General features: G+C 41.9%; 1 protein-coding gene and 1 long non-coding RNA gene across 2 annotated transcripts; one reads left to right on the top strand and one right to left on the bottom strand.

The window, feature by feature from the left end:
• The first annotated feature begins 88 nt into the window (after nt 1-88).
• LOC105354678 (uncharacterized) lies at nt 89-2069 on the top strand. Its single transcript, XR_002873830.2, has 2 exons — nt 89-530; nt 727-2069. It is a non-coding gene; the product is annotated as an uncharacterized LOC105354678 (long non-coding RNA).
• Nucleotides 2070-16038, bottom strand: rnft2 (ring finger protein, transmembrane 2). The gene is made up of 9 exons (XM_004072064.5): nt 15792-16038; nt 14098-14603; nt 13928-14004; nt 13457-13557; nt 11787-11940; nt 7471-7620; nt 5171-5236; nt 4964-5065; nt 2070-2808 (listed from the first exon to the last, which is right to left on the bottom strand). The coding sequence occupies exons 1-9, from the start codon at nt 15872-15874 to the stop codon at nt 2674-2676; spliced, it is 1374 nt and encodes a 457-aa protein (XP_004072112.1). The 5' UTR covers nt 15875-16038; the 3' UTR covers nt 2070-2673.
• Nucleotides 16039-16044: the final 6 nt, after the last annotated feature.

The following is a 16044-nucleotide window of genomic DNA, read 5'->3' as shown; positions in this document are numbered from 1 at the left end:
ACCCACCAAAAAAAAGAAAAGACCGTTGCAGCTCTCTGGGAAAAGATGATGTAAACCTCAAACCATGTGACGACGTAATGAATATTACAGTAGATAAAAGTGGAGGGTGCGCAAACAGGGACGGTTTGATGTGAGAATTAGAGGAGGGTCATTTTCTTCCTGAAGACTTTAAAGAGGTGGGGGCCCCCGGCTGCTGTGTCAGAAAAAAGATGTGCTGGCTGCAGGTGGATCAGCCGTTTCTGCGGCCAGGTGAGTCCAGCTGCGGCGCGCGCGCGCCCTCCCCGTGCTCCGTGGCACAGCTGCTCGCCTCGCGCCTGCGGAGGATCGGGGACCAGCTCGAGAAGAGCTGGACCCCCCTGGAGGGGGCCGTCGGCCCGGGCTGCAGGAGCGGAGAGCAGGCGGTGTGGAACGGGAGAAGCGGCTTCTTCACCATCTGCTGGGGGGGCTTTCTGCGCCTCGCGGTGCGATTCACGGTGCTCGTGCTGTTCGGCGCGAGACCACACCTGTAGGGCGCGAGGCTCCAAAAGCAGGTCAGCCATTTTATTATATTTAAGTTATGACAATACATCATCATGTCAAAATAATAGTTCTTCTAATACTTATTAACCAAATAAAAATAGGGATTTCAATAACGAAAAAAGAAGAATAATTCTGTAAATTAAAATGCCTATTTTCTGTGCAGGTTGCGTTTTTGTTGACATCACGTTATGATTTTGTGTTTTTAAGCCTCATCTAACAGCCGCGCGCTCTTTGTGGGATTATGCCACGCGCATCTTTTGCACTGACAGGAGAGCACGCGCTCTCTGAAGCGGCTGCGCTCACGGAGGAGGTGGAAAGGAGCCGTGCATTGTGGACTCGGAGCTCGCGGAGCTGCATCTCGGAGCCGCTGGAGATCGCTGACACTGACAGGAGCTGACGCAGCTTCTCCTGCTGGTCCCCGCAGCCCCCGCGCGGCCGCGGCTCCTCCATTCTGTCATCGCTTTTTTACCAAGCGGTGATGTAATCCTCCCCTGGTGGAGCGCAGGGAAAAGCTAATGCCGCGCGCCCTTCAGCTGCTTTCACCTGCAGCTGGACTCAAGTAAAAACACCTGCGACTCATTTAAAGCAGTTGTGTTATTTATTAATGCACTAAAATTATAAGCTTCAAAATGCAATCGACTGTTTCCCTATAAATAATTTATGTCTGTGTAAACATAATACTATTGGTGTTTTTTTGTTCGTTTTTACTGTTTTTTTAACAACAAAAATCTGAAACAAATATGAGGCAAAAGTTTCTATGCAGTTGGAAGTTGGAGCATTAAAAGGTGAAAAATAAAACACTAAAAAAGTTTTTTTAAGTCGAAGACAGGGTTCTTTCAGGTGCACAAGTCTTTTTGTATTTTTAAGCTTTAAAAAAGGGCTTGAATTCTTTTCTAATTTCGAAAACCATTGTTTGCTTATTGAAAGACATTTTTATTGAACCTAAACTGAAGGTTTTGTATTGGAAAAAATACAAACAAGGCAGTTCTTTTGCCGTTGGAAATATGCTATTTTACATTCTTGACATTAAAAAAAGTGTTTGTTTTTTCATTTACATTTTTTAACTGTCTAAAACTTTGATTATCTGTAAATTAGTAACAGTAGTAAATACTAGAAAAAAATAATTTTGGGCTGTATAATTGTGTGGTTTTTACTTCATTTTCAGTAAAGTGCTGGAAAAGTTTTTATAAATGACCCTGGATGGGAGGAGAGCGTAAAAAATGTGTTGGAAAAACTTTAAAAACAAAAAATAACAATCAACGCAGAAATGCAAACATTGTTTCAGGTTATGAGACAAATGATTTTTTTAAAAAAGTTGCACAGTCTTGCCTCAAACAGGGATAGCAGGTCACCCTTTATTTGTGCTTTATTAGCTTTTTGGCAGTGTTATGTGGCTTTTTATAGACATGCTGGATTTGTGGATAATGTGTGTTTTCTATTAAGAAAAAAAGATTCAATTTTAATGACATTCATACAGTCTGTTTTCTTTTTTGTCTATAATATTTCATATGGATTTTTTAGCAGTCGTCCTAATAAAATCTTTCACTGCATTCCCCGACTTCAGCTGCGTCTTTATTTATTGAACAATCACCGCCTTTTCTTTCACCACTGAACAGCTTTACTGAGCGGGAAACCTTTACAAAAATGATAGTCCGGGAAGTTTTAGATTGAAAAAAGTTGCAAATCGTCCATGGAAATATAACAAAATCACAAACAGAACAAGTACAATAGAACAAGTGAACAGACCATAATGAAGGAGCAGCTTTTTCTAAATTAAAATAAAAATTAAATTTGTGTACCAGTCGGGTGAGTCTTAAAGATTCATGCTGATCAAAATCCGTGTTTTTAACATGTTTTTGTGGCATTTGTCTTACGATGGAGGACATGTATAATTTTGCATTTCTAAATGGTGAAAATCAAGAGCAGACAAACAAAATACAGTTTGAAAGAGATAATATTTGTGACATAGAAAATGTGTCACCAGCTCCCTGCTCTGCTCCATTCTGATGCATCCGCTTGCAGATGACTAGATCCGTTAACGTCTTTGTTGATTTGGGCTAAAAACAGTATAGTCATAATTAAAAGACCACCGCTTTGAAAATGGATCAAAAGATGATTGGAGTGGGACTTTAAATCTTTTTTTTTTCGAGCACCTCAGTAGATCTGGAAGTGAGCCGAGGTGGTTCCGTCTTTCCAGCAGCGTTGCGTCTCGATGACGTTGGCGCGGCACAGCGGACACGTTCTCTCCCGCTCGAACCACAAACCCAGGCACTCCTCACAGAACACGTGCTGCAGGAGGACACATTTCACGTGCGCGCTTCATTATCGGCACAAAGGAGCAGCCATGATGGCTAAAGTCAACAAACTCAGACTTCCTCTAAACATTTTTCTTTGCTAGAATTGAACAGTCTTCTGATGGAACCATGTTTGGCCCTCAGTTTTTGTGTGGGAACTAGGGGTGTGTATTGGCAAGAGTCTGGCGATACAATACGCATCCCGATACGCGCCCCATGATACGATACGTATCTCGATATTGTACCGGAACACCTTTTCTTTCTTTGAAAAAAAATATGACTTAGAAAAAACTCTACCTGAATTTTAATACGTCTTCCATATATAACCGTCTTCATAAATATATTTCAATACGTTTGTAATAAAATTGTCAAATTCAGTTTAATTAATTATCACAAGGCTAGGCACTGCAACTGTATCTTATATAGAAGTTGCTTTTACCCAATAAGAATCAGGGTGCTTTTATTTTGGTAACTTAAAACATAGAAAGGAAACGGTCAACATGGTTCTGATTTCCACAAAAAAAAATATTTCAGTATAAGAAAAAAAAAATGGAATGAATGTGCCTTAACCAATAAGGTTCTAAAAGTATGATTAAGTTAATAAAGTTCGGTTTATTTTCAATATTGCTTAATGTGCTTCTCCAGTACTTTTAAACAGTTAACGAGTCTGATTGGTGCTTAAAAACAAAAAGGGGGGAAAAACACAAATTGGTGCAGCAGCATGACAGGATGAAGGAGACGCTTTAATGAGGCGAAGATGCTTTGTTTACATCAGTCTGCTCTGCACCGCTGCAGCCACGCTTTCTCACACTAGTAACGCTCATCGCCATGATGTCAGCCTTTTTTCAGAGCGTTGCACACATCAGGCTGATCCATCAGGTCGCTAAACCAGAATCTATCGCTTGGAGGTTCTGCAGAACTTTGGCCCGTTTTGCTGATAGCATTTTGGTTGATGCTAGGTGCGTTAGCCTATTAGCCGCTGTGCAGCTGCAGTGCTTCACTCGTTCTTATCTGGGCCTCTAAAAAGCACTGCAAAACGCGTTTTTGTATGTTGCTGGCTGCTCAGAGAGACTCCGCCTGCTCTGCTGCCAACTAGCGGTTGAAGGGTGAAGTGGAAAACAAGAGTCAGACGCTGAAGGACGCTCAGAAATAATTACATTAATATTGTCCTGACACCATTTTGAAACGATGCAAGTATCGCAGAATGAACTATCGCGATTTATTGCCGAATCGATTTTTTCTCACACCCTTAGTGAGAACTATGTGAACGCATTCATCCACACACACACACCAGGGCTATGTCCAACTTTCCTCGCTATTATGAATTATAGCGCAGGACTATCTACTGCCCTGGATTTTAACAGTAAATCTATTTATTTATTTATTTATTTTAAACGCCAAACATGATCTCACCGATCTCCTGAAGTAAAAACCAACTAAATATGACCACTTTTTGAACAGCATTTATGAATTTGATGGTGAAAACTTGGACGATTTAAGTACAATTTTTTCAAATTATAAATTATAGTCCATAATTGCTAATCTAGTGAGCATCGATGCACACTAGTTTTTTTGCAGAGACCTTGGGGAAATTTCCAGGTCACTCGATTCAGGAATTGCTGATTCCGACTACCAGACAAAACGGCAAATGTCTTTTATGGCGCTCTGAGTAGTGAGGGAATTCGGGCACAACCCGAGGCTACAGATGAAGTTCACAGCCCTCCTGAGATAAACTCCTGAAGATTTCCCAACGATGAATGTCTCATCGTGACATAGTTTCATAATTTAACATAGTTTCTGACAAGAACAAATTACAAACTGACAACTGATGACAAAGGATGCATGTCAATTAGATAAATCTCAAAAACTTAAGCTGCTTGTTTTTTTTTTTTAAAACAGGAAATGTAATATTGAGCAATTTAAAGTCAAAACGTTTCTAACTTCTAAATTTCCTTCAAGTTAAAACAAAAGCAGTCAAATGTAGAAACGTTTTTCAGCTTTTCTAAATATAAAAAAATAAAATAGAGGCTGTTTATGCTTTAAAGTCTTTGACAGTAAAGGAAAATCCCTCAATCGGATGATTTCTCACCAACAGGGGGCGGTAAACTCCCCCAGTAAACTAATTCCTGCATGACCTTTGACCTCCTCACCTGACAGTGAAGAGCGATGGGGTCCCTGAAATCAGCCTGACAAATGGCGCAGACGTCACCCGCCTCGCTGCACTGCTGGCTGCCGGCTCTCGTTCCGTAGCTCTACGGGGAGGGGGGGGAGGAAAAAAGGTGAGCTTGACCTCATGTGACCCCGGCTCAAACGTGTTCCCGAACGTGTCGAGGGTCTTCGTGGCGTCTGAATCTGACCTGGGAGCTGCAGAGAATGACCACGGCCTTCCGAATCGCAGATATGCGTCCGCAGATGTCAAAGGACTGCAAACGGGGAAAGAAAAGGTGCAATGACATCAGCTGCAGGCAGGAATGACCCATGCCAAAACAAAACCTCTCCGTATATGGCCCGACTCCAGAGGACACTTTTATCACCCCTCCCTCACACTCACGGGAAACCCCCCTCCATACCGATTCTGCTGAATAAGCCGATCTGATGCAACGGCTGCTTCAAACGCCGGAAGAGTCAGCGTGCAGACACAAACTGAATGACAGATCCAGCTTCGCTGTCAAAATAGTTTTGCATCATCCTGCATAAAATTCCACTCATCTTAGTCACTGAATCTCCTTTAGGAACTCTGATGAATTTTAGCCCGCCTCCTCCAAGAAACCAAAATCCCATTGATGTCAATGGAGAAATAAACAGCTATTCCTCAGTCATTCTATTTGTCAGAAGCTCTGTTGCCTTTTTCTTAAAATGTTCTTTATAATCCTTTTTCTTTTTCATGATATTTTTTCTGTGTTTTAAGTCATAAACTGGCCAATCAGACGCCTCAGTGAAAGGAAGCGGTGTTAACTGGCCCCCACGTCCAACATTCAAAACGTTTGATTAAACGATTTCCTGTAGACCACTTCTAAGTGGTAGGGGGATGAACGTCCAACAAACTCAATCCTGATTGGCGAGAGTGGTTGCTATAGAAACATCAACTCAGACTGACTTGGACCAATCGCTACCTATTGAAGTCATCTGGCTCCAACATGGAAACGTCCGTATCAAACGAAAATGATGATTCAAATGACTTCATTTGTCGGAGATGGAAGTCATTTCCTTTGGGTCACGCCACTCTGACTCGGTCCAGTTCTCAGATACACTCAATGGTTGGGACTCAGAGGACGACGGAGTATTAGAGCCAAAATAAAAGTAAAAAAAAGTTGTAGCTAAGGGGATAAAGTATTTATGAGGAAAAAGTCGAACTTTATGAGAAGGAAGTCGTAAATTAGTAATTTTATGAGAATAAAGGTGTAAATTTATGAGGAATAAGTCGAAAATGTACAGGAATAGTCTTTAATTTATGATGGAAAAAATAGTAATTATATATTAATAAAGTATTACATTTATAAGGAAAAATCCATAACTATACAAGAATAAAGTCGTACATTTATGAGGAAAAGTCGTTATTATATGAAAATAAAGTCGTAAATTTGAGTAAATAGTCGTAACTTTACGTGAATAAAGTCGAAAATTTATAAGGAAAAGTCGTTATTTTAAGAGAAAGTCGTAAATTTATGAGGAAAAACTATATTTATCAAAAATATAGTTTGTTGTGTAAACTTCCTTCCACAATAACCCTTGTGCTATCTTAGATGACCCCACCCTTACATTGACGTGTTCTCCCTACCAAGAAAAAGGTGGATAAAGGTGGAAAGATTTCATGTAATCCATGGACACCAGTGAAGATCACAAATCATTGAAGAAAAAAGGTTCAGAGCACTGTCTAGTGGGTCTAGATGACCCAACTCCCAATGGTAAAGTGACTAGGATAGCACAAGGGTTAATGGACTTCCGGGCGCTGTCAGGTAAACGCTAACGTGGATGACCGAGGACCATTGATGATGTCATCGAGTGGGACTGGCGTCTGAATTAGAAGACATCCCTCTCCGTTTGGAGGGCTAAATGTAGGGGGGGGGGGCTTAGGGGTTGGGGAAGAATTCAGATTGGGCCTCCTATACTGAAGCTTTGGTTATTTTTTTTTGTTGTTTCTGTTTTTGCTTCGTATACAGACTTTTGTCTCATAAATTTATGACTTTATTCTCATTAAAATTCTCAATTTATAACTTTATCATCATAAAATATAAACTCTCACTCAAAATTCTACAAGTTCATTCTCATCAAATTTTTCCTAATTATTTAACGACTTTCGTCTCGTCAAATTATGAATCTTTTCTCATGATTGTACTGCTTTATTCTGGTAAATGTTTTTTTTTTTATAGTGGCCCTAGTACTCCATAGTTTCATTTTATTCCAACTCCTGTAAGGAACTTCTGCGGTTCATAAATATAACTTTTATAAATAAATAAACACAGACTTTTAAAGCTTCAACTAACATCTTAATGAAACACAACTGACTGATTTGACAAAAAAAAGGAATGAAAATATTTTTGCAAAGCTTTCATCTTGTAGCAAACTCTGCTTTTCTTTGTGATAATTATTTGTGTAGATTTGGGTTAAAGTAGGATATTGAAGGTTGTGAAATGTGTTTCTCTGTGGGTCTGGGTACCTTGCAGAGGCTGTAGATGATGATGAGGGAGGCCCCCAGGAAGTAGCCGTTGGAGGGGTCTTCTCCCATGATGTACTTGTACCACAGCTGGATGGGCACCAGGGCTCGAAACAGCTGGCTCAGCTCCTCGATCAGCAGGTAGAACTTACCCTGGGAGAACGGGCATTAAAAAAACGTATTAACAAACCCAACAGCTGAGGCGCTTTTCAGCAAAAACACAGATTCAATCTTAAGCGAGAAGCAAATAAACTCCCAAAGTCGTAATGTGCGTTTTTTGAAAAACAAGATGGTTTCTGGTGCTTGGGGGCCACTTTTCTATGTCGTCGAAAAGCAGAGAGGTATAAAAAGCTTAGGAGGGCTGGCCTCCAGCGTGAGTGTGGCCGCCGTCCAGACCTCGGCAGCTCAGGCGACTTCGCCTCACTGCGAGGGGAAACTGGCAGCGGCTCCTTCCACCTGCTACCCAGCGCCCACCACATAACCCGGCACGATGGGGGCCCGGGACTCACCCTCCGTAATCACACAGAAGAAAATTGTCTGCGGCCCCCGCGGCTACAGAGTGCGAGATGTGAATTGGGGACAGTTACAAAAATGGAGGCAAATAAGGCAAACTTGACTCCCCGATGGCCCCCGTGGCTTCCCAGCTCGCGTAATGACTTCACGGATGGCAGCAGACAAAGATGGATGACTGTGGGTAAAGAGGCAAACGCGGCCGAGCTGGTAGGGGAGGAAGACGTCGGCTAACTGCTAATTCATCTTCCTTATTGTTCCCTCTTCTTTGCATCCCACTGTGGCCATCACTCCCACGCAGAAACTGTCAAATTTAAAGTTTGGACTGGAGCCAGTGGGTTTGAGCGGCTCCACTGAAGGCTGCATCTGAACAGGTTCCTGCTCGTTTTCAGCATTTATTACCGTCTTCAAACGAATCATTATCTATTTCATTAATCAACTGAAGTGCAAAGCATCAAATATTTGGCTCAACTGGTTTTGCTGTTCTCATAACGTCTGGCGTTTTTCATGTTCTCAAGTATTTTTATTACCAAGGTTGCACATGAAAAAATGCCCATTAGATTGATTTTTACAAATATTGACAATTTACATCAGGTATTCCTTTTTTGAAAATGGATTTATGCAAATTTTCTTTGTTTAAAATTTCCATACATTTCTTACATTCTGGTTTACTTTGAACCATTTTTTCCGTAACGTTGCAAGATTGAAGAAAGCGTCTCATTATTTTGTGCCGCCGCCGGCATCTCTGGCATTAAAAGGGTAATTGAGCCAGATTACTAAAAAGACGAATCACAGAGTCCAAACAAAATAGGTTCAAACGGACTCTACAGAAGCCCAACTGGGCCAAACCATTTCACTCACACCACCCACCAGCTAATTGACAAAAAAATACAAATGCACAATTGATTCACAGCCGATAAGCTTATTTATCAGCAAAAAATATTCTGGAATTATAACATTAAAATGTAATAGAAAAGCTTCTTTTTTCCTCCAAAAAGGTGAAAGTAATTGATTTAAAAATCAATTATTATATTTGATGAATCCATAGTTTCTAATTTTTTGAGCACAGATTGATCAAGATGTAATACAGGAAACCGCCGACGGCTCTGATTGTGTCAATCGTTTGTGTGTCACTGGATGAAAACGCACAACTCATCACATGTTCCATTAACCATCAAATCCTGCGGATGTGTGTGTGTGTGTGTGTGCAGCATGCGGGAAACACTCCAGCTCCACGGAGGGATGACCTCACCCTATCAAACCGCCCCCCCAGGGGCAAATGAGCTCAGTTGCTTGCGGAGACAGTTCTGACAGAGCTTTGTTGATCAGTGGAAATTTCTATCCCCCTGCCCTCCGTCCACACACAGGAGCGGTGCTCTGCTGCTGTACGGAAACACAAATCTGTGTGTGCGTTTGGGTGTGTGTGTGTGTACGGTCATATTTTGATGCCTCAGGTGAGAACACTTCCCACACACCTGCGCAGCATCATTTAAAACCTTATGAATACAGAACAGCTTCACACTGTGACCCTTCAGCACTTCTTCACTCAGTGAAGAGTTTCATCCCTTTTGAACATTTACCTTTTTTATTTATTTTATTTTCCCCCCAAAACCAGATTTCAGAACTCAACTTTGTGAACCAGAGAGAGATTCAAGGGATGTTCAAGAGCTCCGGAGTTCTTTCAGGCTTCTTACTGTCAGCATTATTTTTTACATGTTATTCCCACAAAAAGGGTTGAAATTGTTTTCTTCACGCCTGTATGACATGAAATCCAGTTAAAAACAGTCGTAGGGAATGTAACAGAGGAGGCTAAAGGTTAAGAGCACCACTTCAAAATCCATCCATTTATTATCTTTGTGGCTAAAATTGCCATCAGCGCCGTTGTATGGCAGGCCGCCTCCTTTGGAGCCGCCCACTAAGCGGCTGCTACACGCACACCCCCTCTGCCCCTCCCACCCCGGTCAGAGCTACACTATTCAAAAAAAGAAAGACAAAAGGCAACTTTAATTTCAGTTTTGTCACCATTGAATTCTTTGTTTTGGGTCGTCTGGGGATGACAAACCGATCCATGTAAGTTTTAGAAAAAATCGGCAAAAGTAAACGTTTGGATTTCCTTGGCAACAGGGGGTTTTCTTAGCCACGCCCACTTTCCTAATATGTTCACATCATGTGTCATATCAGCTTCAGCTCAGCGATTCATGTTCTATATTTTCACAATGTTACAGTAATTCAGGCCATCAGACAATACGACACAGTATTAAGGTAACATACTGTGTAGACACACGGTGTATTTCATTTGTTGTTTGTATTTTAATTTTAATTAATTTACTTTGTCCTGTAAATTTTGTAAAGATTGTCAAAAGTGGGAAAATTGTCTGATTTCACACTTTAATGGCCATCATACGGTGGCTGACAGGGCTCACACTACATACAAAAAGAAACAACACAACGGCACTACCCGCAACACAACGACATAAACCGCAGCACAACGGAAATGACGGAAGAAGAGGAAATGAGGACTTTATTTTCCTACCGGCGGAAAAAAAAAATTCAGTTTAAAACGAATCGTATGACGGAGTTTTACGGCCACCAAAAAAAGAAAATTTAAACAAAAAAGTAAAATTACGAGATTTTAAGAAGTAAATTTACGAGAAAAAAACTCGTAATTTTACGAGATTAAAGTGGAGGTGAGCATACAGAGCAGCAAGTGAACGCAGCAGCAGAGCAGACCCACTAAATCTAGTAGATTAGGTGAGCTGAATGTTTTAAGTCGTAAATTAGTAAGTTTACTAGTTTTTATCTTGTAAATTTACATGAAAAAGATTTAAATTAATGAGTCAGCGTGCATTTATTAACAAATAAATGTAAATTAACAAGATTTCTTTCTCGTAAATTTACGACTTAAAAGTCCCCCCCTTACATTGACGTGTTCTCCCTACCATGATAAAGGTGGATAAAGGTGGAAAGATTTCATGTAATCCATGGAAACCAGTGAAGATCACAAATCATTGAAGAAAAAAGGTTCAGAGCACTGTCTAGTGGGTCTAGATGACCCAACTCCCAACGTTAAAGTGCCTAGGATAGCACAAGGGTTAACAAAAAAGAAAGAAAAAGAGCGTTAGATGCGGTTGTCACTATGGAGAGCTGGGTAAATTTATAATTTTAGACAAACGTATATTTTTAAGAAGTTACATTATCTAGTAAGAAAACACCCTAATCTAGTCCAAATATCACGTAGCTTTCAGGAGCGCCGAATAGTTTGAAACTGATTTTTTTTTTCCCGCCGGTAGGAAAAAAAAGTCCTCATTTTCTCTTCTTCCGTCATTTCCGTTGCGCTGTGGTTTGTGTCGTTGTGATGAGGGTATTGTCTCTGTGCTTCGGGTAATACCGTTGCCTTGTTTCTTTTGTATGCAGTGTGAGCCCTGTTGGCCACAGTACCATCCCATAATAATTTCAAAACTTCCTTTGGATATCTCTGACGTGTGTTTTGGTTTCGTTAGTGGATTTTGACTTTCTTTTAGGCCATAAGAGATTTGGTTTCTCCCACCTTTTTTTTGGGGGGGGGGTGTTCGTTCACTATGAAAAACAATTCATTTTCAGCTGGTACTGGGTGCGTGCACATTTTGGTTAGTATATGGCGGGGGAAAAGCCCAGGACGAAAGACGAATACTGCGAACAACCTGGTCTTTCAGTCCAGGACGGCTGCAGGGCAGAATGGCGTCATACATGAAGATTCGTACACGGAAAGTGGGAGTTTTAGTGGGCGTCTTTGAATCTTGGTTCACACAAAGACCACAGGATTTTCTCACCCTGGATTTGAAGGGCAGCGCAATCTTGGGCAGGAAAAGGACGAAGCACTTCAGGCCGATGGTGACATATTTGAGGATGAAGTCGGTGATTCCCACGGCCCAGATCAGGTCGAAGAAGTCAAAGCTGCTGAGGTTGGGCTTGGCAAATATGAGGCTGAAAGAAGAAGCAACACCCATGTCAACTGAGAGCAAAGAGATGCTTTCTATCAGGTTTTTTTGGTGAGAAAAGCTGATTCTAGAAGATCTCAACGATGAACCTGCTATGTTAAGGTAGAAGTTTTTATTTTAAAGGCTGAGTTGCACATTTTTTCATGATACATGCGTTCTTCTGTTTGTCATTTGTCGATGTGCGCAGATCTACGTCGAGGGTTTCGGCCGGCGGTTTAAGTTCAATCATGTTTTACGTAGTTTGAGGCATTCCACGTCTGTACAACGGACTTTTCACGCATGAACCACCAACGTATAACTTTTATTTCACGTACGCGGCGCACACATCACAGTAAAATTATGTTATGTTGATTTACGTGTTCTTTGCGTGGTCCATTCGTGATCCATCTGTGAGCATTTCTTTGACATTACGTTTGTAGAAATCTGTTTTCACGTTGACATTGAAGGTTTTTTTATAGTACATTTTGACTAATTGTATCGACCCGTGAGTGATTTATGAAAGCAGCAAAAGGGACAAATATCCAAGAGGGGGGAATACTTTAGCAAGGCACCGTAACTTCACGTATGACCAATTTTCATGCGTACAATATGCGTAAAATGTGCGTGGTGGCTGATTGACACGTCATTTCTGGATCTGTGATGTATGCTGGCAGCAGAATGTCATCTTCAGGAGACATTACGTAGATTGGTACATCCCCTAATCCCTTTAACCCGAACCATGAGCTGCGGTTCTATGTGCAAAATATCTATGATCGGACCAAAGATCGGGTTTGAATTGAACTGTGTACATGGGTCCAGAAAAACTCGATCCGATTATAACAAACGTTTACTTACGCCGCACTTTTGGTCGGGACAAATCATTTTGACGTGCGCAGAACATAAAATACAGGAAACGACCATAGAAGAAGAAACAGCGATTTCTGTTGTAGACCAACATGCTGCAGCACAGAGCGAGATGATCTTCTAGATGATCTTCTTTTATTATTATTATGATTATTATTCAGTGTCTGTTCACGCATGATTTTCTAAAATTGATTTTTCCGTGATTTTTGATTTCCATGATTTTCCGTGTGCTTTATTCTTGGTCCCAAAGGGGGATTTAGTGACTGCGGGCCGTACGTTGACTCAGACTGCACTCCATCCCCCCCAAACATTTTATCTATGAATGTGGTCATAACTTAAAGGAAAGTTCAACTAAAAAAAAGGATTTCCAAAAGCATAGAAAAAGAATAAACTAAACATTTTTTGTGTCAATGTAATAATATTGGATGAAATGTAAGCAGCATGGAACACAGTTGGATAATGCAAAGTAACAGCTGGAAACCAAAAAATACTCACAGAACATGATCAGACAAGAACGGTAACACTCCCTAAAAAACAAAAACAAAATGGAAGCAAAAATAAAAAAACAGGTAGCACAGAATGAGATGAATAGAATGAAAAACAAACCCAGGAAATGGCGAGTGAAGGCACAAAGATTTGAAAAACGCCGCCTGCTTCACCTGTTCTGTAGCTCCTCCTCACTGAAGGTGTAGAAGACGTAGACGACGTTTCCTCCCAGGAAAACAACCAGCCACAAGGACACGAGGACAGAACGGTCCTCCTGAGGACAAAAAAACAGAAAGCTGGCATTTTCAGAAGAATCCACACAAGAAAAGTCTTACGGTGGAATCTGAATTGAAGCGAGGCTTTTAAAAGCATCAAATGTGGATCTGTTTTATGTTCTAACATGTTCATCTTCATTTAGTCTTGATTTAATCATATGATTCTACAAGCAGTAGAGTTTCTGAGATGTTGACTTAGATAATAAAGACTTGATGAATCAAATATTGTGTCAAAAAGAATAGAAACTGATGGAGATATCATTAAGAGAACCTTCAAGTCCAGAAAACGGTCTCAAGTGCAACATGAAACTAAGCGGAAAAAACGGAGTTCTGGGTTCACATTTGAAGACTAGCAGACATGATTTGTACCCGCAGAGATACTTGGTGCCGTAAAGTGGAATTGGCGTAGGCGAAGGTGCTGGCCATCCCCAAACACACAGCGATCCCTGCAGAAACAGATGAAGCCCCACAGAGTAGAAGTTTGGGCTGAAAACGAGGCTAAGATGATGACGGGAAAATGCTAGAAGTCTGGTTGGTACCCAGTTCGTGCTGAAAGCAGACTTTAGCCAGCAGAATCAGGATGAAGGGAAAGCCCCGCTGCAGCCAGGTCACCACCGCCTTTAGCTCGGACAAAGCCGGGGCCGGGGTGGACGGCTCGTCTTGGGCGTCCTCCCTGGAGCCGTGCCTCTCTGACCCGGCCGCAGAGGTGGCCTGCTGCAGCAGAGAGGAGGTCCTGTGCTGCAGGGGCTGGTGGTGGAAGTGGTGGTGGTGGTGGTGCGGAGGCCGAGGAAGGAAAGCTCCGCCCTCCGTGCGATGGGGACCCCCCTCCTCTCTGGAAGCAGCAGTCATCTGGATGAAAACTTCAGGGGGGGAGCCCAGAACCAAGCCCGCCGCCTGGAGCTGGGCGGAGGAGACAGAGCTGGGGGGGACGCCCACCAGGCCGGAGAACATCTGCTGCGAAGACGCGGACGAGTCGGGCTTCAGGCAGTCTAACACACCACCCTCATCCAGGCTGCTCTCAGACCCCACAGTTTGACTTCGGCTCCTGAGTGGAAAAACCTAGAGGTTAACACTTAAAAATACATGTAAACTCATTTAAGGTCCACTAGCTTACAGCCCCTCAACCTAACATTAATGGTACACTGAAAAAGCTGAGCAATGTTGGAGCTATCCAGCCGTACACTTTTGAGCCAGAGACATAAACGGATTTATTTGTCTGCAAATGGACGCATGAAAATGGGGCGGAGCTTATGGCGTATTTTCTACGTCACAAATGTGATTTTTTTTTTCATAGATTTTTTCATCTCCTACCAATTCACAACGGTTTAAAAAAGACATCTACAGAAATTTCATTTTAAGCCTAATTTGTCTAATATATGTTCTCCATCATCAGAAAAATCCCCCCCCCCCCCACACACCCACACACACAGATGTATATAGGGGGCGACAGTGGCTCAGGTGGTTGAGCGGGTCGTCCAATGACCGAAGGGTTGGCGGTTCGATCCCCGCTACCACCAGCCAAATGTCGTTGTGTCCTTGGGCAAGACACTTCACCCTCCCTGCCTCCAGTGTGGCTACACTAGTGTGTGAATGTGCATGAATGATCCCGGTGATGGTCAGAGGGGCCGTAGGCGTGAAATGGCAGCCACGCCTCTGTCAGTCTGCCCCAGGGCTGCTGTGGCTACAACCGTAGCTTACCATCACCAAGTATGAATGAGGAGTGAATGAATAATGGACACAATGTAAGCGCTTTGAGCGTTTGGAAAAGTGCAGAAAAATCAAATCCATTATTATTATTATATATTCTAAACACATTCAGCAAGCTCATTCTGCATTAGTGGATGTGGTTTAAACAAGTGCTCTCTTCTATTTCTGGTCTTCTGATTTATATATAAGTATATATGTATAGAACATAAAATATGTGCCTCTGTGCATAAAATGCACTAATGTTTCTGCGTAAAGCTGTAACACTGAAAAAAGAAGCCGAGTAAATTTGGTTCCTCATTAAAATGTCCAGCATCAGGTTAAAATAATCAAAAAGTGGAGATTCCAAGTACCCAGCAGGCTTTGAACGCAACACTGGTATTTGTTTAATTGACGTTTTCGGACGCAAACAGGAAAAGTGACTCACAAAGAAAGATATCAAAAATGATCAACAGAGTCATTTTGTGGAGGGCACGTGTCTCATAAATGAATGACAAAGCGTCATAAACCGCAGAGATGTGGACCGAACCTTTCAGTGGGCATCCCATCGGTGTTGCTGCTGTGTCTCCTCTGCATGGCATCAGTGCATGGCTCAATCTGCAAAAGCAGCATCCACCTGTTCACTCACACACTGTCCCCTTTTCCTTTAACCCCTTAAACAACCTATCTTCTTTTTTGTTTCAGTACAACTCCTCAGCTCTAGTCATATTTAGGAGGAGAATGGTCGATCTTCCTGCGGTGAAGCCGCAAAGGAAAACACTTCCTGTATGACGTCAGTCAAG

This window comes from Oryzias latipes, chromosome 9 (genome assembly GCF_053564925.1).
Source record: "Oryzias latipes strain Hd-rR chromosome 9, Olatipes_Hd-rR_3.1".
NCBI lineage: Eukaryota > Metazoa > Chordata > Actinopteri > Beloniformes > Adrianichthyidae > Oryzias > Oryzias latipes.
The sequence above is the reverse complement of the archived record's forward strand: the minus strand, read 5'-3'. Positions and strand labels throughout refer to the sequence as shown.